The sequence below is a fragment of the Budorcas taxicolor genome, chromosome 11 (assembly GCF_023091745.1).
Source record: "Budorcas taxicolor isolate Tak-1 chromosome 11, Takin1.1, whole genome shotgun sequence".
NCBI classification, from domain to species: Eukaryota; Metazoa; Chordata; class Mammalia; order Artiodactyla; family Bovidae; genus Budorcas; species Budorcas taxicolor.
Genome location: NC_068920.1, coordinates 44529916 through 44555183, shown reverse-complemented (window position 1 = coordinate 44555183; position 25268 = coordinate 44529916). Strand labels below are relative to the sequence as shown.

General features: G+C 42.1%; 1 protein-coding gene across 1 annotated transcript in view; it reads left to right on the top strand.

Annotated features, from left to right (window-relative positions):
- LOC128056822 (adenylate cyclase type 10-like) overlaps positions 1-24212 on the top strand; it is a 38549-nt gene extending 14337 nt beyond the window's left edge. Inside the window, exons 15-32 of the mRNA XM_052649631.1 lie at positions 1159-1245; positions 3047-3318; positions 3874-4010; positions 4912-5037; positions 7171-7437; positions 8243-8572; positions 14042-14105; positions 15642-15861; positions 16185-16310; positions 18355-18527; positions 19105-19261; positions 20922-21126; positions 21214-21310; positions 21775-21893; positions 22160-22277; positions 22718-22916; positions 23429-23633; positions 24148-24212. Of these exons, the coding sequence (XP_052505591.1) occupies positions 1159-1245; positions 3047-3318; positions 3874-4010; positions 4912-5037; positions 7171-7437; positions 8243-8572; positions 14042-14105; positions 15642-15861; positions 16185-16310; positions 18355-18527; positions 19105-19261; positions 20922-21126; positions 21214-21310; positions 21775-21893; positions 22160-22277; positions 22718-22916; positions 23429-23633; positions 24148-24212 (2967 nt within the window). The remainder of the gene's footprint in view (positions 1-1158; positions 1246-3046; positions 3319-3873; positions 4011-4911; positions 5038-7170; positions 7438-8242; positions 8573-14041; positions 14106-15641; positions 15862-16184; positions 16311-18354; positions 18528-19104; positions 19262-20921; positions 21127-21213; positions 21311-21774; positions 21894-22159; positions 22278-22717; positions 22917-23428; positions 23634-24147) is intronic.
- Positions 24213-25268: the final 1056 nt, after the last annotated feature.

Sequence of the window (25268 nt, the reverse complement as noted above, 5' to 3'; positions counted from 1 at the left end):
TAAACTGGATTACTGATATTACTGACATTTTTGGTGGATAACTGGACCCAGGATTGTCTTCTAATCTGAAACCCTTTAGCCATATGTACATATATGTACATATATCCTAAGGACACAGAGTTAGCAATGGCAGGATTGAGATCTGAAAAGTCTTTGACACCAGAACCCAGACTTTTTCCTTTTTGAGGAGAATGGATTCTAGGACCAACTCTGAAACTTGCTAGTTGTATGTCTTGGCACAAATCACTTAGCCTTTCTGAGCCTCAATTTTTTTCACCTGCAAAATGACAGTTGTAGTATTGTATGTGGTTTTTGTATGAATTTTAGAGGATGTATGGTGCACTGTAAATGTGAAAGTGCTAAAAAGGTGATACTGACCAGTCAAGGATACCCAGCAGTTATATCCATGTGTTCTCGAGTTGGTTGCAGCATCTTGTTCTTTAACTTTCCCTTTCCATTCCTGTGTCATGGAGTATGTCACTTGGACCAGCATCTGAATATCAAAAGCTTCCAGTGATCTTGGATTTATGTAGTACCCAATAGCAAGGAGGCTAAGAATTCCCTGGTCCACAATTCCATTTATTCATCCTTCATCACTTCTCCTAATCTACTCAGCATGCAGGGCATTGAATCTAATGAAAAATAGAGAAAACAAAAATCTTTCCAGTCCCTCAGCATACGGCTGTCTTAAGACAGGCCTTCCCTGAAGTCGCCAAGGAGCAGTCTCACTTTGGCTCTCAGGCCCATGGGAGTTCATGCGCTCCAGCCTGGCACAATGGGGATGTCAATTGCAATACTTTCTCACAAGTCTGATGCTACATTCATTTTGGTATATTTAGAATAACTGGGGTACTAGAAGTGTCCAGAGTGACATTGCTAAGTCTGACTTGTCACTTTATTCCTCAGTCATGATCCTTTAACGGTTTGCCAAAGTTCAGCATGAAAAGGAGATGTCTCTCTCTAACTACCAGTGAACTTTCAGTATCACCCTCTGAACTATATATTGATGTTTGATTGGTATTTGTAACCCTATGCCCACTCCTGTAGAAACCCATTCTTACTCAAAATAAAATCATTTTCTCTTTGCTTTTGAGAACCTGTATATTTTTATTAGATTGTCATTTTGAATGATAATATATGGTTAATTTTCCCGGTCAGTTTCCCTTATCCTTCAAAGTTTCGCGCATGGATGACCTGGCCAGACAACAGAAGATTAAAGCATGTTTTTTTGAAGTGCTTGAGAAGGTGGGTATTTTTGCTACATACCATTAATTCTTAATAGGTGGAAATGATTCATGCTCATTGTAATCTATCCACATATTGTCTGGACTTAGACATTTCTTGGCCTACATATTTATTGATATCTTCATTGTTATATTTATTTTAACCTTGAATCCATCCTATAGCACAGCATACAAGAAAAGGTATTTGCTCTTTCCTGATCCTGTTTCTTAATGAAATTTTAATAACTCAAAACAGTGATTTCTAGACGCAGGTGGATAGCTATTTTACCTCCTATTTATCAAAAATACAGATACTCAGTCCCCAGTCTAGGCTTCCAGAGTCAAGGACCTGTATAAGAAGAAACTGATGTAGCCATTCTGGAAAGCTATGTTGAAGTAACCAGTCAAACTTTTAATAAAATTCATCGTCTATACCCAGCAGTTCTACTTCTGGATATAAATCCCAGGTAGCTGGTTCATTGCAGTGTTTTGTTTGTGAAGGTTAGGGAGGTGTTGGCATGAATTTATAGATGCACACTTGGGGTATATATAGTGCTGATATTAGAAGTAAGGCAGAAAGTGAAAACGCAGCAACACAGAGTGATCTAAAAATAATCCTGAATATTTTATCTTTTCTTATGGCAGAGGTTTTTATCTTTTGTTATCTTTTCTTATGGCTGAGTGTGTATATATACATATTTATACACCACATATTCTTTATCCATTTATCCATCGGCCAGCACGTCAGTTGTTTCTGCATCTTGGCTATAGTAAGTAATGCTGCAGTGAACATAGGGATGCATGTATCTTTCCAAATTAGTGTTTTTATATTCTTCAGATGAATATCCAGAAGTGGAATGGCTGAATAAAAAAGATAAAATCTTGCCATTTCTGACAACATGGATGGAACCTGAGGGCACCATACTAAGTGAAATAAATCAGATGGAGAAAGACAAATACCATATAACTTCATTCATGTTGAATATTAATAAATGAGCAAAAGCAAACACATAGATACAGAGAACTGAGTGTTGGTTGCCAGAGGGTAAAGGGGGTCAACTATATGGAGATGGATGGAAACTATACCTTCGGTGGTAAGCATGGTGTAGTGTGTACAGAAGTTAAAATATAATATTGTACACATAAAACATCTAATGCTATAAACCAATTTTTGAAATCCTGAGTAAAAAGAGAAATAATGAGACCTGTAATACAGTACCATTTACATAAAAACACTTTACTTGACAAAACAGCGATGCTCATTTTATAGGAATGCAATACAAGTGGAAGGTGGTAGGATAAGTATACTAGCATGATTACCTGTGGCAGTGGGGAATGGAATGTGGGCGGAGAATGTGGATAAAAGAAAATACTTTTTTTAAAGTCTACATGAGTGGGACATGATAATTGGTGGTTTTAGCTAGTACTCCCAGGTAATTCTGATGTGCAGCCTGGCTTGGAAGTTACTCTATTAAAAATACTGTGCATTACCACACAGTTTGAAGCTTTTGCCAAAATGAAATATTTGAAAGCTTCAAGTTTGATTTGGAGAACATTTTGATGTTTGTTTCCTATTTCAATTAGAGTATTTTCATGTTCAAAGAAACTCAGTACATTTCTTTAGGAATTAGATACACAGGCTGTATTTTATATTTATAAAGTAAAATATTACCTGGGCTTAGTTTACATTTTACTCTGAAAATACCAGCATGTACTGACATTTAAGGTGTTGATGGGAAATTCGAAATTCATGGTAGATTTGAAAATCAGATGACTTCATTTCTAATCAGAGGTTTTCAATGTTTCTCAACTGTTATTTCCAGGCAGTAAGGGAAACACCACTGATTTTCCTCATTGACGAGGCCCAGTATATGGATGCAGCTTCCTGGGAATTTTCAGGAACATTGCTCTCCGGCGTGCCCATCATCATGGTGCTGACGTTGACCCCTGCCTCCACCCTGTGTGGCCAGGCCCAGTACTTCCTGCAGAGCCCTCCAGCTGTCCTGGTGCCCATTTCAAAGTTGGCAGCGACCTCACTGTTGAGAATGGCATGTTGGGAACTGGGGGTGGTGAGCATCCCCCAAGAGCTGCAGATGTGAGTGGCTAGGACTAGCTGGGCGCTTGATTAAGGGAGGAGCCAGTGCCATAGTATAGGAGAAGGCTCAGGTCTCACACCAGAGTTGGGGGAGAGAAGGGCATTAGAAACCATGATGAAGCCCCAAAGTGGATTTAAGAGTAGACAGTCTCCTAGTAACCCAGTGAAAGGGCTACCTCCCTGAACCATGCACCCAGGTTTTCATAGGACAGTTAGGACTTGGGTGGCTTGCCTCATTTTTCCATTATGTGTGGCCAGGCCAATTTCTTCCAGACCCTTCAGCAAGGGGGTATTAGTTCCTTTTCAGCAAAATAGTTAAGCAAGCAAACTATTTCAAGCAAAATAGTTAAGAGAGAAAAGTTACTGCCAAAATACATTACGAAACCAGTCAGAAACGTCTTTTTATATTTCTGGGCTGCCGCTTCCCTCTGTTAGTGTGTATCATCAGGGACTGACTTTAACAAAAGAAGTAGTCCTCATTATGAAATACCATTCTGCTTGGCTCTCTTCAAGTGGGCCTCTTTAGTCAGCAATCCCCTGCTTACCTCTCTACAGCTACCTTCTCCGCAGGTGCTTTGGAAACCCCCTTTACTGTGAGGTCTTATGCCAGGATCTTCTCTCTAAAAACATATTGTGCTTTCATGACCTCCAAAAGGAGGAAGTGGAGAACACCAAGTGGGAGACTCTCTCAGGTAAGCTGAGCTTCCCATGATTCTACCCTGGTCCCGCTGCTGGAGTTCGTTTCTGAACATGGCATCACCTGGCCCTAATTAGGCATATGCCTATTCCCTGCTGACCTTATAAGCTGGATTAGGCCTTCCTGGCTAAGTGAACTGTACAAATAATATGCAGCTGTGTTTACCATCTGGTGGCTAAGGCCGTAAAGAATCTGCCTGCAATGCAGGAGACCTGGGTTCCATCCCTGAGCCAGGAAGATCCCCTGGAGAAGGGAAAGGCTACCCATGCAGTGTTCTTGCCCGGAATATTCCATGGACAGAGAAAAGCCTGGCGGGCTACAGTCCTTGGGCTCACAAAGAGTCGGATACAACTGAGCAACTAACACTTCTTTCACTTTTCATGTTGAAAACGCTAAATACCTGCCTCAGATAAAGTAATTGAGTCAACCTACTTCAGTTCTTTTTTTGAGCAGCCCAAGAAGTGGGGATTTAAAAATAGGATTTATAAACATCAAAGAGGATTGATAAATATGAGAGTCTAGTCGAGAATTGCACATTAGTGATGAGAAGGATGACTTGAGGGTTTGAATGGAGAATGAGAGAAGGGAAAAAGAAAGAGGTAGAAGTATGAGTAAATCCAGAAAGACGTCCTCGAGCTGCAGTGCGGTAACAGAGAGGGCTGTTGGGAGGCAAACAGGAAGAGTAAGAATGTTAGATACTGTGTATTACAGAAAATGGTGTTAGTTTCTAAGAGAAAATGAGAGAACAGGCAGGATGGGTGGGGTAAACCACTTTAAAGGTGTGTGTCCCATTCACCTTAAACAATTCAGTTTCTTGAGGACATTCTTGTTATCTTGTGTCTTTAAAACTACAGCCACTGAGCATTTTCCTCAGTCATAGTCTTCTTTCCCTGCAGCCAGTGCCATGAAATCCACAATGTACAGTATTTCTCCTGCCAGCAATGAAGACCAGGAACTTTATGTCTGCACAGTCAAGGATGATGTGAACTTGGATACAGTGCTTCTTCCACCGTTATTAAAAGGCAGGTCCCTTGAAGACCTCATGTGAATCAATTAGGGAAGTCCTTGCACTTAGTAATTTGGTGGGTGATTGAGTATAGATCCCTCATTATCACACTAGCTTCATTTCTTCAAAAAGGGAACCTACCTTTCAGAAACAAATTCTGGCACTGCCTGAAGAGTTGTTAAAGACTTTGTAATGCTACTTGAGTTATGTTTTACATAACTGAGCCCACTGTTCTCTTTGAGGCTGACTTGGAAAAGTTTTCTAGTTATTTAATAAAAATTATGACCTGAGTTTCCCTTTGTGCATATTCCTGTGCTGGAGGAGACAGTAATCAAGGGAGAAAATGTTGCTGAGGTTTAAGAAAATCCGTGGTGCTAGTGAAGAGACAGTGTTAGGGACCTAGCAGGAGTTTAAGAAAAAGAGGGTGAAGTATAAGCTTATAATGATTGATGAGATGAAGAATAAAGCCCTCAGAATCAGCTAGACATAATTAGACAGAGAGTGCTCTTTTTATACATGAAGGTTGTAATGTTCTATTCAGATGTATAGTGGCCAGGGTACTTTATTAACCCCTTTTCAGGAATATTATGATTAAGCATACCTTCAAGTCAACTGTGGTCTTACTGAGAATATAGACATGTAATGTGAAACAGCAGCACAGAATGCCTTGGTAATTAAGAGCCAGGGCTCTGGCATCAGAAAAACCTGGGTACCATTGGTTCCCCCACTTCCTGGATGTGAAATGTTAGATAAACTTATCTAAGCCTTAGTCTTCTCATCAGTCAAGTGAGGATAATAATAGTCCCAACCTCATGGGGTTAGTTGAAGATTAAATGAAATAAATCATGGTATATAATAAATAGTCAGTGAATAGTAGCTGTCATAAGCTGTTCACTCTGGTGGGTTTTAGGTTCATCTGGACAGTTCATATTCCTCCAGCTGTGATGGGCCACACTTAGCTTTGGCTTCACAAACTGAGAAGCATACAGGTCAGGAAACAACACTCCAGGAGAACGTAGCCAGTGGTTTCCTTCAGTGGGGATCCTCACAAAAGTTCCTACTGCTATCCTCTGGAACCTCAGGGAATAACTTAGATGTGATGGAATGAGACTATGATGGATGGGTGCTTAGATGCCCTATTTCCCAACGAGAAACTGCTGTCTCTTAGAATAGACCTGTAGGCATAGCTTCTAGGCACTGTGACCTATTACAGGAATCACTACACCCGAGGAACCCCCACAAAGCTGTGGCTCACCACCAGGTAGCTGTAGCTTATTCACAGTTTTCCTAGTCCAAATTCAGTTTCCAGTCAAGGCTCACTCTTTGCATAAGCAGTGCTACCTGGTAACTCAGCTGACATTCTAATTTTATGGGGATCCTAGGCAATGGCTAGAAAGTTAACACAAGGTCAGTATTCCACAGGGAAGGCAAAAGGATTTGTTAACTCATAAGCTAAAATGAATAGTTCAGTCAGCAAGTCTAAATGAAAAGCCAAAGCTGCATTGTAAAAAGCCATATAAGTTATAAGGGGGCTCACATTATATTTGTACTTTAGGTGTACAGTTCTACCACTAGCTAATGTGTTATTGGGATAAGAAGAGAAGAAGACTGCTGATGTTCAAAATGGTAGTATAGTGATCCAGGTGAAAATGACTACTTAGACTAGAATTGTTTGGAAGGAAATATACTCAAGAACTTTTAGAAAGAGAATGAGTGGGTGGCCAGTTGGTTGTGAGAGAGAGGGAAAAGTTTAGAATTATTCCAAGATTTGGGGTTTGGTAATATAATTGGTTTAATAACAACTGCTTTAATATATGGATCAGAATTTGGAAAGATTTACTAAAATGCTTGCAGTTTTTAGCTCTTTACACTAATTGGCTTCTGGGACCAGGAAGCCCAGCCTCCATGTTTAGCTGACCGCAAGAAATAGCTTCAGTGTCATGGTGAAAACCCGATTGCTGGATAAATAATGAATGAGGAATGGGGAGAAAAGAAGACATGGAGATAAGGGTCTTTCAAGAGATTTGGCTGAGTGGAGAACAGGTGAAAGAAAAAGCTAGCCTTTTTTTTTTTTCTAATGAGCAGATTATTAACATGGTGTATTCTCTGTTGGTAGAAACTTATTCATTGCTAATTTCTTTTTCTTCAGAAATAGCAGTGAACCAACTAGATCAACTGAGCCCAGAGGAACAGTCGCTGGTTAAATGTGCTGCAGTCATTGGTCACTCCTTCCACGTAGATCTGCTGCAGCACCTCCTGCCTGGCTGGAGTAAGAATAAGCTACTTGAGGTACTGAAGGATCTTGTGGGTATGCACGTGCTCCGCTGGTACAATAAGGGCCAAGAGCTTCCTGCGGAGCCGATATTAGTGCCTTCCTCTGTCGAGAATGAGCGTACCAAAGAGAAGACAAAGTCAGGTGAGCTGGTGCCTTGTTCTCAGGCCCAAATAGAGAGCTTTGGGTGAGGGTGTGTTTGTTCAGAAAGAACATCAATATTATGTGTCATGGGCCCCCGTCTCTTAAAGCTTATGTCTAAAGAATTGGGGAAATTATTGTTTTAATCTTGGAAGAGCCATGTTTATAGTGAATGAATAGCTTTTATTTTTCAAAATTGTCTTAATTTCAAGAATTCTAGCTCCATGTTAAACCCTGTGCATTAAGTATTTGTATCTTGATTTTTGGTTTAGAAAATATTGCCCTAGTCTTTTATTGGCTTCTTGGGATAAATAAGAAAAGTGGGTAAATTATTTCTGATTTTAGAAATTCACAAGGGAGTTAAGTGTGATATTGAAACAGACATGAGCAAAGCAAGATATGCATTAAATAGCTGCACTCTCATATTCTCCACATGAAAGAATAAAATTGTGACATAGGCTACCCAAAGCACATATAATCCACAAATAGTTTCCCTTTGACTTTGAGTTAAGTCTTATATTTGAGCAGAGCCTTTCTGGTTACTTGATGTTTATAATAATTTATATTAATAGAAAAAAAAAAAGCTCAATTTAGGAGGAATAACTAAGAAATCTGTCTCCTGATCATTTCTTCCCTGTTGTACTTTATCCTAAATATGGTCAGTATCACTGGTATACAATTCTTTATACAAAGGAACCAATAATACCAAACAAGAATTATTGATAGAATTTTCTTATAAACTAGTAGCATGTGCTTGGGAGTTTACTACCTTAAGGGAGGCTCTCGTTTAGCATTTCCTATGTTTCAGATGCTCACTCTCCTCTAAAGCTACAAGAGGAACTATCCCTACCTCAGATGGAGGTGCTTGAATTTGGAGTGCCTCTTTTGCGGGAAGCGGCTTGGGAGCTGTGGCCCAAGGCACAGCAAACAGCCCTACACCTTGAATGTGCCTGCTTTCTTCGAGATCTGGCCTGCCGCTGTGGGAGCTGTCATGGGGGAGACTTTGTCCCCTTCCACCGTTTCGCCATCTGTTCCACTAAGAGCTCCAGCGGGACCTCCCGATTCTGTAGCTACAAAGACACTGGCTCAATACTAACACAAGTGATCACAGACAGATTGCACCTGCCTTCTCCCCAAGGTAAATCAGGGAGCAGAAAGAAGCTATGTGGGCGTCACTTCTCTTTATTCGTGTACTTGGAACTCTTCATTCAAAAGATGAAATCAGATTAAGAGAGAAAAATAGGTGGAGAGAGTCATTTATCACTGAAATACCAGAAAATTTTTTTTAAAAAAGTGTGATCTCAGAGTTAAAAGGAACTTTAGAGGTCATGCTTGTTTTGGTTGGCAATATTGGGCAAGCTGTGGGTGTGTGCTCAGTTGCTCGATGGTGTCCAACCCTTTTGCGAACCCAGGGACTGTAGCCCGCTAGGCTCCTCTGTCCATGGGATTCTCCAGGCAAGAACACTGGAGTGGATTGCCATTTCCTCTGCCAGGGGATCTTCCTGACCCAAAGATCAAACTCAAGTCTCCTATGTCTCCTTGCATTGGCAGGAAGATTCTTTATCACTGAGCCACTTGGGGAAGCCCCTTGGGCAAGTTTCTTAACCTCAATTAATTGAAGAAAATAACAGTACACACTTCATAGGGTAGTTGTGAGGATTAAATGAGTTCAAATATATAATGTGCTTTGAACAGTACCAGGTGTATGGTTAGTGCTCAATACATTTAATTATTGTTTTTATTATTATAAATTTTTACTTCAGTACACATATACGGAGTCCTTATGTGTATCAGATGCTTCAAGTAGGTGTTAAGAATACGAAGTGAAATTATCAGGTTTTTTTTGGGGGGGGGGGTGGTATAGACATATAAATAGAGAATTCCAGTATGGCCTGGTAAAGGTGATAAAATGGACTACCTAGGGGTTTGGATACCTAGAGAAATGGCTGTTAGCCCAGCCAGAGAAATGAGTAAGATTTTTCCTTGAAGGAGATAATGCCAGAAGTGAGATCTGAGGGTTATGTAGGAGTTAGCTGCCTAAAGAAGCTGTAGTGGATAGATGTTCCCCTAAACCTATAGCCCTCTACCACAACCCAGATAAGAGTTCACCCTTGGAATTCTCTGGTGGTCCAGTGGTTAAGACTCTGAAATTTCACTACAGAGGGCCAACAGTTCACCCTCTTTGTTTTAACATTTTCAGTAGCTTGCCTTGTAGGACAGCTCATTTCCTTCTTAGTAGCTGTTAGAAAACTTCTCTCACCAAGGTGAACTCTCAGTTCAGTTCAGTTCAGTCGCTCAGGCATGTCCGACTCTTTGTGACCCCATGAATCTCAGCACGCCAGGCCTCCCTGTCCATTACCATCTCCTGGAGTTCACTCAAACTCACGTCCATCGAGTCGGTGATGCCTTCCAGCCATCTCATCCTTTGTCGTCCCCTTCTCCTCCTGCCCCCAATCCCTCCCAGCATCAGAGTCTTTTCCAATGAGTCAACTCTTCGCATGAGGTGGCCAAAGTACTGGAGTTTCAGCTTTAGCATCATTCCTTCCAAAGAAATCCCAGGGCAGATCTCCTTCAGAATGGACTGGTTGGATCTCCTTGCAGTACAAGGGACTCTCAAGAGTCTTCTCCAACACCACAATTCAAAAGCATCAATTCTTCGGCGCTCAGCTTTCTTCACAGTCCAACTCTCACATCCATACATGACCACTGGAAAAACCATAGCCTTGACTAGACAGACCTTTGTTGGCAAAGTAATGTCTCTGCTTTTGAATATGCTATCTAGGTTGGGCATAACTTTTCTTCCAAGGAGTAGCATCTTTTAATTTCATGGCTGCAGTCACCATCTGCAGTGATTTTGGAGCCCCAAAAAATAAAGTCTGACACTGTTTCCACTGTTTCCCCATCTATTTCACATGAAGTGATGAGACCAGATGCCATGATCTTCGTTTTCTATGTTGAGCTTTAAGACAACTTTTTCACTCTCCTCTTTCACTTTCCTCAAGAGGCTTTTTAGTTCCTCTTCACTTTCTGCCATAAGGGTGGTGTCATCTGTGTATCTGGGGTTATTGATGTTTTTCCCGGCAATCTTGATTCCAGCTTATGCTTCTTCCAGCCCAATGTTTCTCATGATGTACTCTGCATAGAAGTTAAATAAGCAGGGTGACAAAATACAGCCTTGGCGTTCTCCTTTTCCTATTTGGAACCAGTCTGTTGTTCCATGTCCAGTTCTAACTGTTGCTCCCTGACCTGCATACAGATTTCTCAAGAGGCAGGTCAGGTGGTCTAGTATTCCCATCTCTCTCAGAATTTTCCACAGTTTATTGTGATCCACACAGTCAAAGGCTTTGGCATAGTCAATAAAGCAGAAATAGATGTTTTTCTGGAACTTTCTTGCTTTTTCAATGATCCAGTGGATGTTGGCAATTTGATCTCTGGTTCCTCTGCCTTTTCTAAAACCAGCTTGAACATCTGGAAGTTCACGGTTCATGTATTGCTGAAGCCTGTCTTGGAGAATTTTGAGCATTACTAGCGTGTGAGATGAGTGCAATTGTGCGGTAGTTTGAGCATTCTTTGGCATTGCCTTTCTTTGGGATTAGAATGAAAACTGACCTTTTCCAGTCCTGTAGCCACTGCTGACAGAATATGGCCCACTGGAGAAGGGAATGGCAAACCACTTCAGTATTCTTGCCTTGAGAACCCCATGAACAGTATGAAAAGGCAAAATGATAGGATACCAAAAGAGGAACTCTCCAGGTCAGTAGGTGCCCAGTAGGCTACTGGAGATCAGTGGAGAAATAACTCCAGAAAGAATAAAGGGATGGAGCCAGAGCAAAAACAACACCCAGCTGTGGATGTGACTGGTGATAGAGGCAAGGTCCGATGCTGTAAAGAGCAATATTGCAAAGGAACCTGGAATGTCAGGTCCATAAATCAAGGCAAATTGGAAGTGGTCAAACAAGAGATGGCAAGAGTGAACGTCGACATTCTAGGAATCAGCAAACTAAAATGGACTGGAATGGGTGAATTTAACTCAGATGACCATTATACCTACTACTGCGGGCAGGAATCCCTTAAAAGAAATGGAGTAGCCATCATGGTCAACAAAAGAGTCCAAAATGCAGTACTTGGATGCAATCTCAAAAACAACAGAATGATCTCTGTTCATTTCCAAGGCAAACCATTCAGTATCACAGTAATCCAAGTCTATGCCCCAACCAGTAATGCTGAAGAAGCTGAAGTTGAACGGTTCTATGAAGACCTCCAAGACCTTTTAGAACTAACACCCCCAAAAGATGTCCTTTTCATTATAGGGGACTGGAATGCTAAAGTAGGAAGTCAAGAAATACCTGGAGTAACAGGCAAATTTGGCCTTGGATTACAGAATGAAGCAGGGCAAAGACTAATAGAGTTTTGCCAAGAAAATGCAGTGGTCATAGAAAACACCCTCTTCCAACAACACAAGAGAAGACTCTACACATGGACATCACCAGATGGTCAACACCAAAATCAGATTGATTATATTCTTTGCAGCCAAAGATGGAGAAGCTCTATACAGTCAACAAAAACAAGACCAGGAGCTGACTGTGGCTCAGATCATGAACTCCTTATTGCCAAATTCAGACTTAAATTGAAGAAAGTAGGGAAAACCACTCGACCATTCAGGTATGGCCTAAATCAAATCCCTTATGATTATACAGTGGAAGTGAGAAATAGATTTAAGGGCCTAGATCTGATAGAGAGAGTGCCTGATGAACTATGGAATGAGGTTCGTGACATTGTATAGGAGACAGGGATCAAGACCATCCCCATGGAAAAGAAATGCAAGAAACCAAAACGGCTGTCTGGCGAGGCCTTACAAATAGCTGTGAAAAGAAGAGAAGCGAAAAGCAAAGGAGAAAAGGAAAGATAATAAGCATCTGAATGCAGAGTTCCAAAGAATAGCAAGAAGAGATAAGAAAGCCTTCCTCAGAGATCAATGCAAAGAAATAGAGGAAAACAATAGAATGGGAAAGACTAGAGATCCCTTCAAGAAAATTAGAGATACCAAGGGAACATTTCATGCAAAGATGGGCTCGATAAAGGACAGAAATGGTATGGACCTAATAGAAGCAGAAGATATTAAGAAGAGGTGGCAAGAATACACAGAAGAACTGTACAAAAAAGATCTTCATGACCCAGATAATCACGACGGTGTAATCACTCACCTAGAGCCAGACATCCTGGAATGTGAAGTCAAGTGGGCCTTAGAAAGCATCACTATGAACAAAGCTAGTGGAAGTGATAGAATTCCAGGTGAACTCTACCTTCCTGCAAATTTTTCACTCATTTTTCAGCTTTGTGCCTTCTTTCATATTTGAAGACAGCTGTCAAGACCCAGGAATATCTTCTTTTTCTCTACTTTAATAAAGGAGAAGTTGGTGTTGGTGTTGGTGGGGGAAAGGGATGTGGCGAACTGGTGGTGGTAAAATACTAAAATGAAGATTTTGATCAATGATCTTAATACCTCCCTTTGGCTGTAACATTTTTATGACTCTGTGAAGGTGGACCAGTGACTTGGAGAAATTGGTCTCTGGCTGATGAGGTCTATGGTAACTTGCACTTTTGTACTTTCTGAGGGGAAGAGGAAAGAAAACAGTGAATGTCCTGGTTGGTATTATGAAAAAATCACACTATCATTCGTAATTGCTTTTCAGCCTTTTGTTTTTGAGAGGTCAGTATTGACCTTTAGATAAGGCATCTTGGTCAGTCTAGGCGTGAGCGAGGCTCAAGACCTTTCCAGCACAACCAAACTCTTAGGGAGGCTTCCCAGACCCTGGGTCTCTGTGCACAGACATGCAGAACAAAGCATGCTGTTCTCTCAGGCTGCAATACGATGGTGCCTGAGAATTGTGCATCACAGTAGTGCTGCCAAATTCCAGTTTCCTTAGACCTACTTTACTTTGTATGACATCATTAAATAATCAGCGAGCCAGTCCTTTTACTTAGCACAAACCCTCCCTATAATCGTTCCTTTAGACTCCTTTCCAGTCCCACCACCTGTGCTCCTGAGCCCAAATAGGTAACATCTGCACAGCATTTTCAAGTCTTTGCCTTTTGATCAGAAGTCAGCTGCAGAGGAAGAGGCATATCTGGAGGACAGAGGTTATTTAGGATCAACCAGGTAAAGCTGAAAACCTCTTCTGGCTCTTGTGACCCTGGTGGGATGACATCTTGTGCCCTCGTGTTTTTCTCTACTAGGTCACTTCTTCTGTGGTTCTCTCCCACCTAGTTATAAATCTGACCCAGACATGTTCATAGATTTCTACTATTAGAATTAGTCATCAAACCAGACAGTCATATTCTTTATTCATTTCTTTGGCAAACAGAATTGGGTATTGGTTTGGGAGGTTTGAGAATGAAAGGAATTACTATTTAAATCACAAGTAATTGCATTTAAGGAAAAAAGAATTAGTACCCTAATCTTGCATGTAAGGTTACTATTAAACCTAAATTTACCATTTTTATAATGGGGGAAGCAATTTTCATGAAAGATAGTCAGGAATTTTTAAATGTTCTCAGTTAATACAAACACAGGCGATTAAGGACAGTCATCTTTTCCTCCCTACAGACACTTCTCAGTTCCAGACAGAATCATCCAGAAGTCAGGAGTCCTTCACAAGGGAATACTGCAGGTAGGTGGAGATGCTGAGAGTGGTCGTGGAGGGGGCCAGAAAGTAAGACACAGCTGATCATTAAACTAGGGCACTCACCTTACCTACAGACAAGGAAGGCATGTGACCACCCAGGAATGGTGGCTTCTGTTCTCAGCCCAAAATGCAAGTTAACAGTGAATTGGAAAGGCTTTGTTTGACTGTTTATAGGGAAATTATTTCTTAGTGATTAAGAAAAACTTTATTTAATCTCTCTCAAATGTATTATACAGGTAACAGATTTTTTTCAGCTATAAATTTGCCTGCTCAATTACTTTTGAACCCAGATGATATTAAAATGATTTTATATTTCATAACCATGTACTTCCTGGCTTTCTAATGCATATCTTACCAATTTTGCAAGTTCCTACCTTAAATTCACCAGCAACTCTCAAGTTATTCAACTCTCATTTATTCAGGCTGATTTCCTACAGTTTTCAAACAAAAATCTATATTCTACATTAGTCACCCCCATCCTTAATATGTCTTTGCTCACACAGTTCTCCCTTTTAAAAATACTCAGTGACGTCTATATCCTTCTACTTATCAGAATGTTCACTATCCAAAACCCTCCTCAGTTCTCACTTTTTCAGTCATTCTATCTCAGAGAGATCAGACCTCTTTTGAACTTGTGGTGCCTGTGAAAAATGCACTGGACTAGTAGTTAAGAAAGGTGAACTCTAGTTTTGGTTTTACTTAGTAGCTCAGAATCTGCCTGCACTGGAGGAGACCCTAGTTCGATTCCTGGGTTGAGAAGATCCGCTGGAGAAGGGATAGGCTATCCACTCCAGTATTCTTGGGCTTCCCTGGTGGCTCAGATGGTAAAGAAGCCACCTGCAATGTGGGAGACCTAGGTTCGATCCCTGGGTTGAGAAGACCCCCTGGAGGAGGGCATGGCAACCCACTTCAGTATTCCTGCCTGGAGAATCCCAGAGGATTCTAGGGGGCTACAGTCCCCGGGGTCACAAAGAGTTGGATATGACTGGGCGACTAAGTACAGCACACACATCAGTAGCTGCGAGGTCATATGTATGTTATTTAACCTCCCAGAGCTTCAGTTTCTTCATCTGTAAAAGGGAGATAATTTTGCCTACCTGAATGGCAGGGTTTTTATAGAATAAGATGGCGTTATTTCATAAAATAATATTTATGTGTGCCATGATAGAGTTCAAATGGGCTGATAAATAAATTTATTATTAGTTATTGCTTTGTATCATTTTTGTGTTTTCATGTAGCAGAGTGTTAGTTTGCTCTTGAGATGTGGTCTTTTCCCCATTTCGTTTGTGAGGTACTTAGTTTGGCTTTAGGTTTTTAAAACTCCCTAATAGGGCTTTGCCATTAAGAAGAAAGTCCCTGTCATTCAAAACCTTGTGGATCGATGGAGGAGAAGGATAGACATAGGATTAATGAATCGTAAAGGAAAGCTTCCCAGACAAAGTGGCTTTCGGACCTGGTAATGCCTCAGCAAAAGTGGGTGCTGTATGGCCACTGTTAGCCCTTCATCTTCTCTCCACAAAGAACAGAGGAAGAGTTCCTGGATAAAGTGAACAGGAGTCTGGCTCAGAGCAACCCCAAGAAAGGCCTGTTGACCACGAAGCCCTGCCACTGTAGGGAAGTCCTGAAGTTAGTGCTCTCGCCCCTCACCCAGCACTGCCTGGTCATTGGAGAAACCACTTGTGCATTTTATTACCTGCTGGAATCTGCCGCTGCCTCCTTGGAGCTGTCAGATAATTACATGGTAAGCAAGCTCTGCTCTCTACCCCTGAGCTTGAGCCCTATGACTTGGGGGGATTTGATTGGGATTTCTTACCAACAAGTATGAAAAAATGGAGGAAAGTGGGGGAGAGGAAGGAGCTGTAAGGGGTCTAGGCGAGAGTACAAAGCGGAAGTGTGGCAGTGAAGAGTACCTCGACACCTCCCGCACAGTCCAGCTCCCCGTTTCCAGTTAAATCCTGCCACAGTTCAGATTCTTCATAGCCTTGGTCCAGCCGTCGTCCTGATCACACACTTAGTCGCATCCGAATCCTAATGCAGTTTCTCCTCCCCTTCTCTTGTTTGGAGGCCTTTTTTTATTTGAGGAAGGCAAGCAGTCTTCTGGGCCAACCCTCCGCATTCTCGTTTTTTAAAAAGCACAAGGTGAAGATCTGTCAGTTTGAAGAAGCCACTTTCTGTCGTCTCCAGTCAGAGGTGAGGGCAGGGGTTAACCTTGAAGTTTGCGGTATTTCTCCTTAAGGATTACCCTATTATTTCCTTTAAAGTCTCTTTGCCGTTTGTGAGCAATTATAAATGTGATTTAAATTCAAAACATAGAAATACATGTGGAAAGTGAAAGAGCACTTCCTAATCCCTTGTCACCCCCAGCATAGTTGATAGGTTGGTGAAAGTGATCAAAAGATGTAAACTTCCAGTTATAAGTCCTGTGATGTACAGCTTGTGACTGTAGTTAACAATACTGTATGGTATATTTGAAAGTTGCTAAGAGAATAGATCTTAAAAGTTCTCATCACAAGAAAAGAATTGTAATTATATGTGGTGATAGATGTTAAACTTGTTGTAGTGATCATTTCCCAGTATATACATACATTGAAACATTGTACTGTACACCTAAAACTAACGTTATACGTCACTGTCCTTCAATGAAAGACATCATCACATTGTACACCTGAAACCTACACTATGTTATGTGTGAAAGATATCTCAATAAAGCTAGAAGGAAAAGAGCACACTTTTCAAACTCTTCCCGCTCAACCCTATACCACCCAGCTGCTGGGTCCTCCCTCCAATGTTATATATCTGTATGTATTTTGCCAGAGGGGCTCAGCATACATTAATGTATATAATCTAACCACTTCCTTTGTTAAATACAAATAGGAGCTCTCTGTACTCCATTCCACATCTTGCTTTAACAGTAAACAAAACTTCCCTGGTTATCCAGTGGTTGAGACTCCACACTTCGGGCAGGAGGCTTCAGTCCCTGGTCAGGAAACTAAGATCTTTGGGTGCACTGCAGCCAAAAAATAAATAAATAATGTACCTTGTAGATAATTTTGTATCATTTATGACAGATTTCCTGAAGGAATTCGATTTGTATGACAAATAAAAACTCTGGGGCAAGCACGGCATGAGACATTCCACTGTCAAATGACAAATAGGAGTAAACTTATTCTGTATGAATAACCCAGGATAGCTCAGTAACTTCTCCCAGCCTCATTGCTATTAAATCCACAGAGAAAAATGTGTTGGAATGATTATCAATTTATAAATAATGACTCCATAAAACTATGGGGGATTTTTGTTGGGGAGCCAAGATTTAAAATTTTTTTTAAGTAAGTAAAAATTAATTTCAGTGTAAACCTTAAGATACTTTGGTTAGGAGAATAAACCTAATGTGGATAAAGCCTTTGAACACCAAAGGGAATATTACAGTAGCCCACAGTGTTGTATTATTTGTGTTTCAACCAAAAGGTCTTTGAAAGTGTTAGTCGCTCAGTCGTGTCCAACTCTTTCAGACCCCATGGACTGACTGTAGCCTGCCAGGCACCTCTGTCCATGGGATTCTGCAGGCAAGGATACTGGAGTGGGTTGCCGTGCCCTCCTCCAGGGGATCTTCCTGACCCAGGGATCAAACCCAGGCCTCCTGCACCACAGGCAGATTCTTTACCATCTGAGCCACCAGGGAAGCAAAGTTTTAAATAATTCTTTCTTTCCATTTTAAAGAAAGAATTATTGTACAGTCTTCCTAAGATTGTTCAGAAATTACCATAGACTTGATGCCTTTCTTAGCCATAGATTTAGCCATAGAGCACAAAGGTATATGATAACTTCAGGGTAGTACCTCAGCTCCTATCCTCATACACTGTGGTGGTACAACTTGTTTATGAAGACAGTGATGAGATTTGGTGATATCTCAGATGCTTTCCATGGCATCTGAAGCTAAAGACAGTCCCATCTGCGTCTCCCAGCATCGCTTTGTAAATCACAGCCTCTCTCTACTACTCAACGTGTGGGAGATGAGAAAGAAGAGTGCTTTCTCCATTTTCTCACTCCTTTGCTTGCTCATGGCCCTATGGGTGCTTGTTAGTGTGGCCAGGTTCTGCTCTAACTCTGCTCACTCTGGCACCTCGGGCCCCAGGTACGCATTCCAAAATAAGAGCCGGTGTGTTGTATCCAGAACCTCGTCCTTAGGACTCTTCTCATGTTTACATTGTTTTTCTCATTTTACTGTCTCCAGGTCTGTTTCAACATGGGACAGATCACCCTGGCCAAAAAACTGGCTAGGCGAGCCCTTCGTCTGCTGAAAAGGAGTTTTCCCTGGACCTGGCTTGGTGTCATTTTCCAAACATTTCTAGAAAAATGCTGGTATTCCTGTTCCCTGAGTCAACCTCGAAACAACCCTAGTGAGAAGTGAGAAGCTTTGCCAACTTGTCCTGGTTCCATTTAGGGTCACAGAGAGCTAAAGTTGGACCTAGGCTGGAATTTTGCCTATTTGATTCTAAGGCTCCTCTTTTCAAGCATATGAACAGTTCTCATTCATTTACCTTACTCTGGGCCAATTCAGTGTAGCAGAATGAGTACATCTTTTCTCTTTGAAGTATGGTATTATCCTGTCTTTTTCAAATAAAGATACATATATGTGTACTGTGTGTACACATACACATATATGGAATTTAGTGTTATTTCTCTGATAGATATACACATAATATTAAACACTTCCTAGTTATCAAGATATAATAATTTATAGGAAATCTGTTCAACCAAAAGAATAATTCAAAGAATGAACCTTTTTAAAAAAACCTCTCTGAAAACTTTTTGGTCAAGAGGGATGAATTTGAAAAGCATATGAGGTTAGAAGTAGTGGGCTCCCAGGAATCTTTCTGAGTCTGGAAGTCTGTGGGTGAGTAGACTCCGATTTCTTTTGGGGAAGGCTGGTGGACCCTGATAAAGGATAAGGGCGTGCTAACCACCCTTTGCTTCACACCAGGAAGAAGCAGCTGGCAGTCTTGCAGCAGCAGATGCACTGTCTCTCCCTGCTCCGGCAGCTCTACAGCCTGGAGGCCACAGCCAGCAGCCGCAGGTTTGCCTGCCTGGCCACTCTTATGCAGAAGAATTCAGTCAGGGAGTTTCCTGGTGAAGCCCAGGTAAGCAAGCCCTTGCTTTACCTCTGGACCTCACTCAGAAACCTAAAATGCTAGGGGAGAGACCTTGTCAAGTCCCTGGTAAAGCATGGTTCCATGGTAACCCAGACTTAACAGGACTTTGCTGATTGTGTGTTTGAGCAGGGTTCTTAGTTTGCAGTTTATAGGGAGGCTTTCATGTATGATGCTATCTGTGTACCCTCTGAACTGAATGTTGACATTAGTGTGTATTTGTGTGTACAAAAGAGTATTTAAGGAGTGATCAGAAATAGGGAATGGGTCGTAGCTTCCACCAGATTCTCAAACCAGTGGTCCAAAAATAAGGATAAGATTTGCTGACTTAGGGAAAAAGAAGAAAGGGAAATAATTTTAGTGTCTCTATATATATCCATTTGCTCAACAAATATGAACACCTATTCTATACCGGATTTCCCTGATAGCTCAGTTGGTAAAGAACCGGCCTGCAATGTGGATTCAATCCCTGGGTTATGTGTACATTTGACATCATTTGATGACACTTTGAAACTCTGTCTCCATTAGATTTCCAATATAAGTATAGACTCTGTCACTCCTAAGAATTTTCCAACAGCTTCTCATCTTCTTTGGAGTAAAAGCCAGAGTAAAAGATCCCCTGGAGAAGGGAAAGGCTACCCACTCCAGTATTCTGGACTAGAGAATTCATGGACTGTTTAGTCCGTGGGGTCACAAAGAGTCGAACACAACTGAACGACTTTTACTTACTCTGTACCAGACGCTGGATCTTAGTTCCAGGGAAACATAAGTGAAATATTTAGTACGTTAGGTGATAATAAATGCAATGAAATAAATTAAGTGGAGACCAGAGGACACAGAGTTCTGGAAACTAGGGGTGCAGTTTTAATAAGGTGGTAGGAAAAGCCTCACCGAGCAGGTAGCATTTGGGCAACTATCTGAAGGAGATGAGAAAGTAGGCCACGTGGGAGAAGAGGCTACCTGGGAGGAGAGCGGGCGAGAGGAAGGCAGAGTGGATGCACAAGGCCTGTCCTCTGTGTGGAGGAGTAGTGCAGGGGCCCGTGTGACTGGAGGAGGGAGTGAGAAGAAGAGAAAGAGCCAGGAGGTGAGTCAGAGAGTCCAGGGAGGGGGATGGCAGATGGTGCAGGCCTTGTGGCCGCTGTGGGAGTTTTGGCTTTTACTCCAAAGAAGATGAGAAGCTGTTGGAAAATTCTTAGGAGTGACAGAGTCTACTTATATTGGAAATCTAATGGAGACAGAGTTTCAAAGTGTCATCAAATGATGTCAAATGTACACACAACTGATGACAGAGATCTAGGCAGCAGTTCTATAGAGTTCTAAGGAGCAATTAGAGGCTTCAGTTAGAGAAAACAGAAGAGGTGCAGTTTGACCAGCGTTTTGAAGGGGAAAGTCTTGGACTGGGGAAAAGAAGAGGGGCAGATGGAGGAAGCTGTTTGTTTAAAGAACAAGCAGTGACAATGGTCAAATCAGAAATGTAGGGGTGAGAAGGAGCGTGTTTTCATAGCTGGAGTTGAGGTGAGCAGTGGCCCCCAGGGGTGCTACATAGAGTGAATAGCAGGCACGCGGGGGCTCTTACCCAGAAAAGGGACGAGCTCGAGCTGCAGCCTGACTGTGCAGTCTGGATATTCACCCCATGTTTGTTGTCCCACAGGCTGTCTCTACCTATGTGGCCCTCTCCCAGTTCTCCCAGAACGTGGGTGACAAGGAGAAGTGGCTGCACCGTGAGCAGCTGGCCATTCAGAAAAGCAGCCTGTGCTGGTTCTCCAGGGAGGGACTGTTGGCCACAGCCCAGCTCATGCAGGCCTTGGCCTATACCAAACTCTGCCTTGGGCATCTCGACTTCTCCATCGAGCTGGGTAATAGGGCCTGGGGCTGGTCGGCCTGGGGCTTTTAGAGAGGCCAGGCGCACCTCTAGACCTCACAATGCTCTTTAACCTCCTTAGGTTTTCAAGCTCATGAGATATGCAGACACCTCAAGAAACCAGCTCTGGAGAATCTGGTTCTCTCAGTTCTCTTCAGATCTGCATTTCTGAAAAAGAAGTATTAAGATCCTTTTCTGTCCTTTATATTTGTTGCCTCAGAGGGGAGATTATGACCTACCAGAGCAGTTTAGAGTGGAGAGGGAGAAGCTGTCTTGTCTCCACAGCCAGGATTGTCTTCAGTAGTCCTCCAGGAAACATCGTCTTAAGTTTGAGGGGTCAGGAGTAGAAACGCAGAATCTGGGCACTAGATATCCCCGCTCCTTTCCCTCCACCCCCCGCATGCATTTTACTGCAAGGAGGTCGGTAATTGCTCAAGACCCTGGAAGTTGTCTCAGAGTCATTTTCCCACTTCCTTTGTTTAGAGATAGGTCTGATCCCAGGCACAGATACTCTCTATATAAATAGAATTATGGAACAGAGATCTAGGGGCTGTTAGGCCACCTTGAAGGTGTGAGATCCCGTCCTGTCCTATACAGCCCTTCCCATTCTCCAGCTGGTCCCTGTGGCTCTCTCTCTCGGCAGATTTGATCTGTGTGTCCACGTGCTGGAGAATCAGTGGGTGCTCATTTCCCAGAGTCATGATGTCCTTGGCCAGGCCTGCTTCTATTCTGCTTGCTTAGATCTGCTGCTCTACGGAAAAGGTAAATCTTGTGCAGGGCTCTGCTGTATTCCTGAGGGATTCAGACCTCAGGTGGGGCCCTAGGTTTGGAACACAGGCACTCATGGGCCTGTCCTTTGGGCATGGCCTCTGCTCCGTTCACCCTTGTTCCTTAAAGTCTAGGAAACACATTGTGATTCAGGGTGTCTGCTTTTCAGGTGGTGTCTCCTCCCCTGGACCACGCACCTTATATACCACATTAGGGTTGACAACTTATACTACTAGCCTGGTTACTTTCTCTGTCCATAGGATGGCTGTGTCGGCCCTTTGAGGAATGTCTGCATTTCATTCAACACTATGAGCACAGCTGCATTCTAAATTCTCAGAGCAATGTCATGCTGGGGGTCCACTCCTCTCTGGCCTTGTGGTAATGTAGGGTATCAGAGTGTTACTCAGGGCTTTGGGAAAGGGTAAGTTTAAAGACGCCATGAACTCATTTAAGCTATTGCCTTTTGCCCTCCAAGGCAGGGTGGTTCCACATCTCCAACCCATTTCTAAAGACCACTCACCTCCCATTTCCCTCCACGTTATTGGAAGGGTTCTTCTTGTCCCTTAAGAGGTTTGGGTTCATAGATTAAGGGTTCAGTTTAGAGTTACATTTAAGTGTGAGATAATCCATGGCAAAGCTGTATATCATTGGTTTTCTTTTGAGCCTCCTTACATGTGAGTTAGTAGCCTTGGCCCCTTACTAGAATCACAAATCTGACTGAAGGAGGTCTTAGACCCTCAGAGTAGTGACGGTTCTATGGAGGAGCCATAGTGGGCAATTAGGGGAGAGAGCTGAGAGCTGTGGTTCTTTCCCTTCAGGTTTGCCCAGGACTCACAGTGGAATCAGTTTGAGTACCACTTCTCCAAGGCTTGCCAGTTGGTGAAAAGAACCAATGCCTCACTATTTGGTTCCCATGGCTTTGTCCGATTCCTAGAGTGCCAGGTGCTAATTTTACAGAAAATGCCAGAGGATGTCTTCCTGCAAACTCTCGCAGAGACTCGCCAGCAAACCCTCATGGTACCTGTCTCCGTTATCCTCAACTAACGCCTAAGGCATGGTACTCTTTCTGCCACCTGCCTCTCTCCCTTACTCTTCTCCTTGCTGCCTTGGTCTCTTTTTCCTCCTTGAACCCTTTTTTCCCCCTCCACCTACAGACTCTGTCCACCTACCTCATGTATCCTCCCAGATATTCTTGCATGTACATCAGGACTGGATTTCTTACTGGATTTGCAAAAGCTACTACCCAATGCCATTAAAATGTTGACACTTAGCCCTTCTCAGTAGAACACTCTAGCTTTGTCTATAGTTTGACACATTCCCCTACATCCTTTCCTTCTGAATCTAAAACATATTCCAGTTCCTCTGTATCTGAGAACAGACTGTCTGGGCCTCCTTGACCATCAGTAACTCCTTCCTGTTCCCCTAGCGCTGAGTGAGTGTGCTGAGTGGGAGCTGCAGTAAGTTCTGATGGAGTGGAGTGGAGGAAAAAGTACTAATCCCTGAGCTAATGGACCTTCCTTTCCTTTCAGTACTTTAAGGAGTTCTTCTCTCGATGTGTGACCTGCCCTGTCTATCACCAGTGGGTCTCTGAGCTTAAAGCCTTTGTAATGAGAAATGGAAAGATGTCCTTGACCAACATCATCAGACCTTTTGACACCTGCCTGACCAGGATTTGGATAGAGGGAGAATTCCTGGAGGAAAATAACTCCTTTGAACAAAATTTGGAAATACAGAGTAAGCATTCCTTTCTGGAACTCTTGTCTGAGAGACATAAAGAACAGTCTCAGATTCTTACTCACAAGCAGTTAAAAGGCATGTTCAAATAAGAAGGGACATCCAGGTATGAGGATTAGTCCTTGCTTTAGAGGTAGTTGTCATTCTCTCACAGTGCCAGCCTCCACCTCAACAGAGAGTCCTTTATGTAAGGGGTGTAAGAGCCCCTGTCAGCCCTTTGTTTCAGCATCTGTAACTCTTAGGCATAGGAAATTCCCCTTTGGTCCCTGCGCAAACAAGTAGGTTGTTTCCGTGGAGTAGCTGGATGGTCACTAAGGGAGAAAGAAGGCCTTAGAAATCACAATGTAATGTCTATGAAGGTAAACGCTAAGAAATGAGCAAGAAAAAGAGAGGAGAGAATATAGTTTCTTGCTTTAGGACCCAGCAAATCTCCTTTTTCCAGGCCATGAGTTAAATTTGTAATAGCCAAGGAAATTCTTTGTGTTTGTATTACTCTTTATGTTCCTATTTTCAGGGTTTGTCAGAGAGGTTGATGTCAACAAGAAGGATAAAGAGGAAATTCAAGAATATATCTGTTAATCAAACAAAAATCCTCTGAAGGGACCATGATTCTTTTATTACATGTAACACAAAGATATGCCACCAAGTCTTTTTAAGATGCTGTATATGTACATATTAAATATGCTAGCCTTTTACATTCACCACTATACCTTCGTAAAAATAAAAGCATGTGTTTCTAAAGCATGAAATTTAGATCTTTCTTAACTCTCTTCATTAATGCAACTGTGGAAGAAATTATTACTAGAACCAGAGCTAGACCAGAGGCCAGGGAGGCTTTGAGATTAAGCTGATTCCATCTTATATAAGGTGAGATCTATTCACAGGTAATTCTTCCATGTTATAGCATTTCCTTTTGTGGCTGAATAACATTCCATTATATGGATATGCCACATTTGGCTTATCTGTTCATGCACTAGTGGATATTGGCTTGGTTCTGCTTTTTGCCATTATAAACATTCATGTGCAGGTTTTTGTTTAAACCCATGTTTCAGTTCTTCTCGGTATATACCCAGGAAAGAAATTGTTAGGTCATGCAGATGCTCTCTGTTTAGCTCTTTAAGGAACTGTCATATTTTCTCCTAAGTTGCTATACCAGTTATATTCCCAGCGGCAATGTGTAAGGGTTCCAGTTTTTCACATCTTCACAAACAATTGTTATTTGCTTGTTTTTTTATATAGCCATTCTAGGCTGCAGTCCATGAGGTCGCGAAGAGTCAGATACGACTGAGCCACTTCACTTTCACTTTTCACTTTCATGCATTGGAGAAGGAAATGGCAGCCCACTCTGGTGTTCTTGCCTGGAGAATCCCAGGCATGGCGGAGCCTGGTGGGCTGCTGTTTATGGGGTCGCACAGAGTTGGACACGACTGAAGCGACTTAGCAGCAGCAGCAGCAGTGATTGTGAAGTAATATCTCATTGTGTTGTTGAATTGTATTTCCTTAATGACTAATGACGTTCATTTTTTATAAGCTTATTGGCCATTTGTATGTCTTCTTAGAGAAATGTCTATTCAGATCCTCTGCCCGTTTGTTATTGGAATATTTGCCTTTTTATTGTTGAGCTTGAAGAATTTC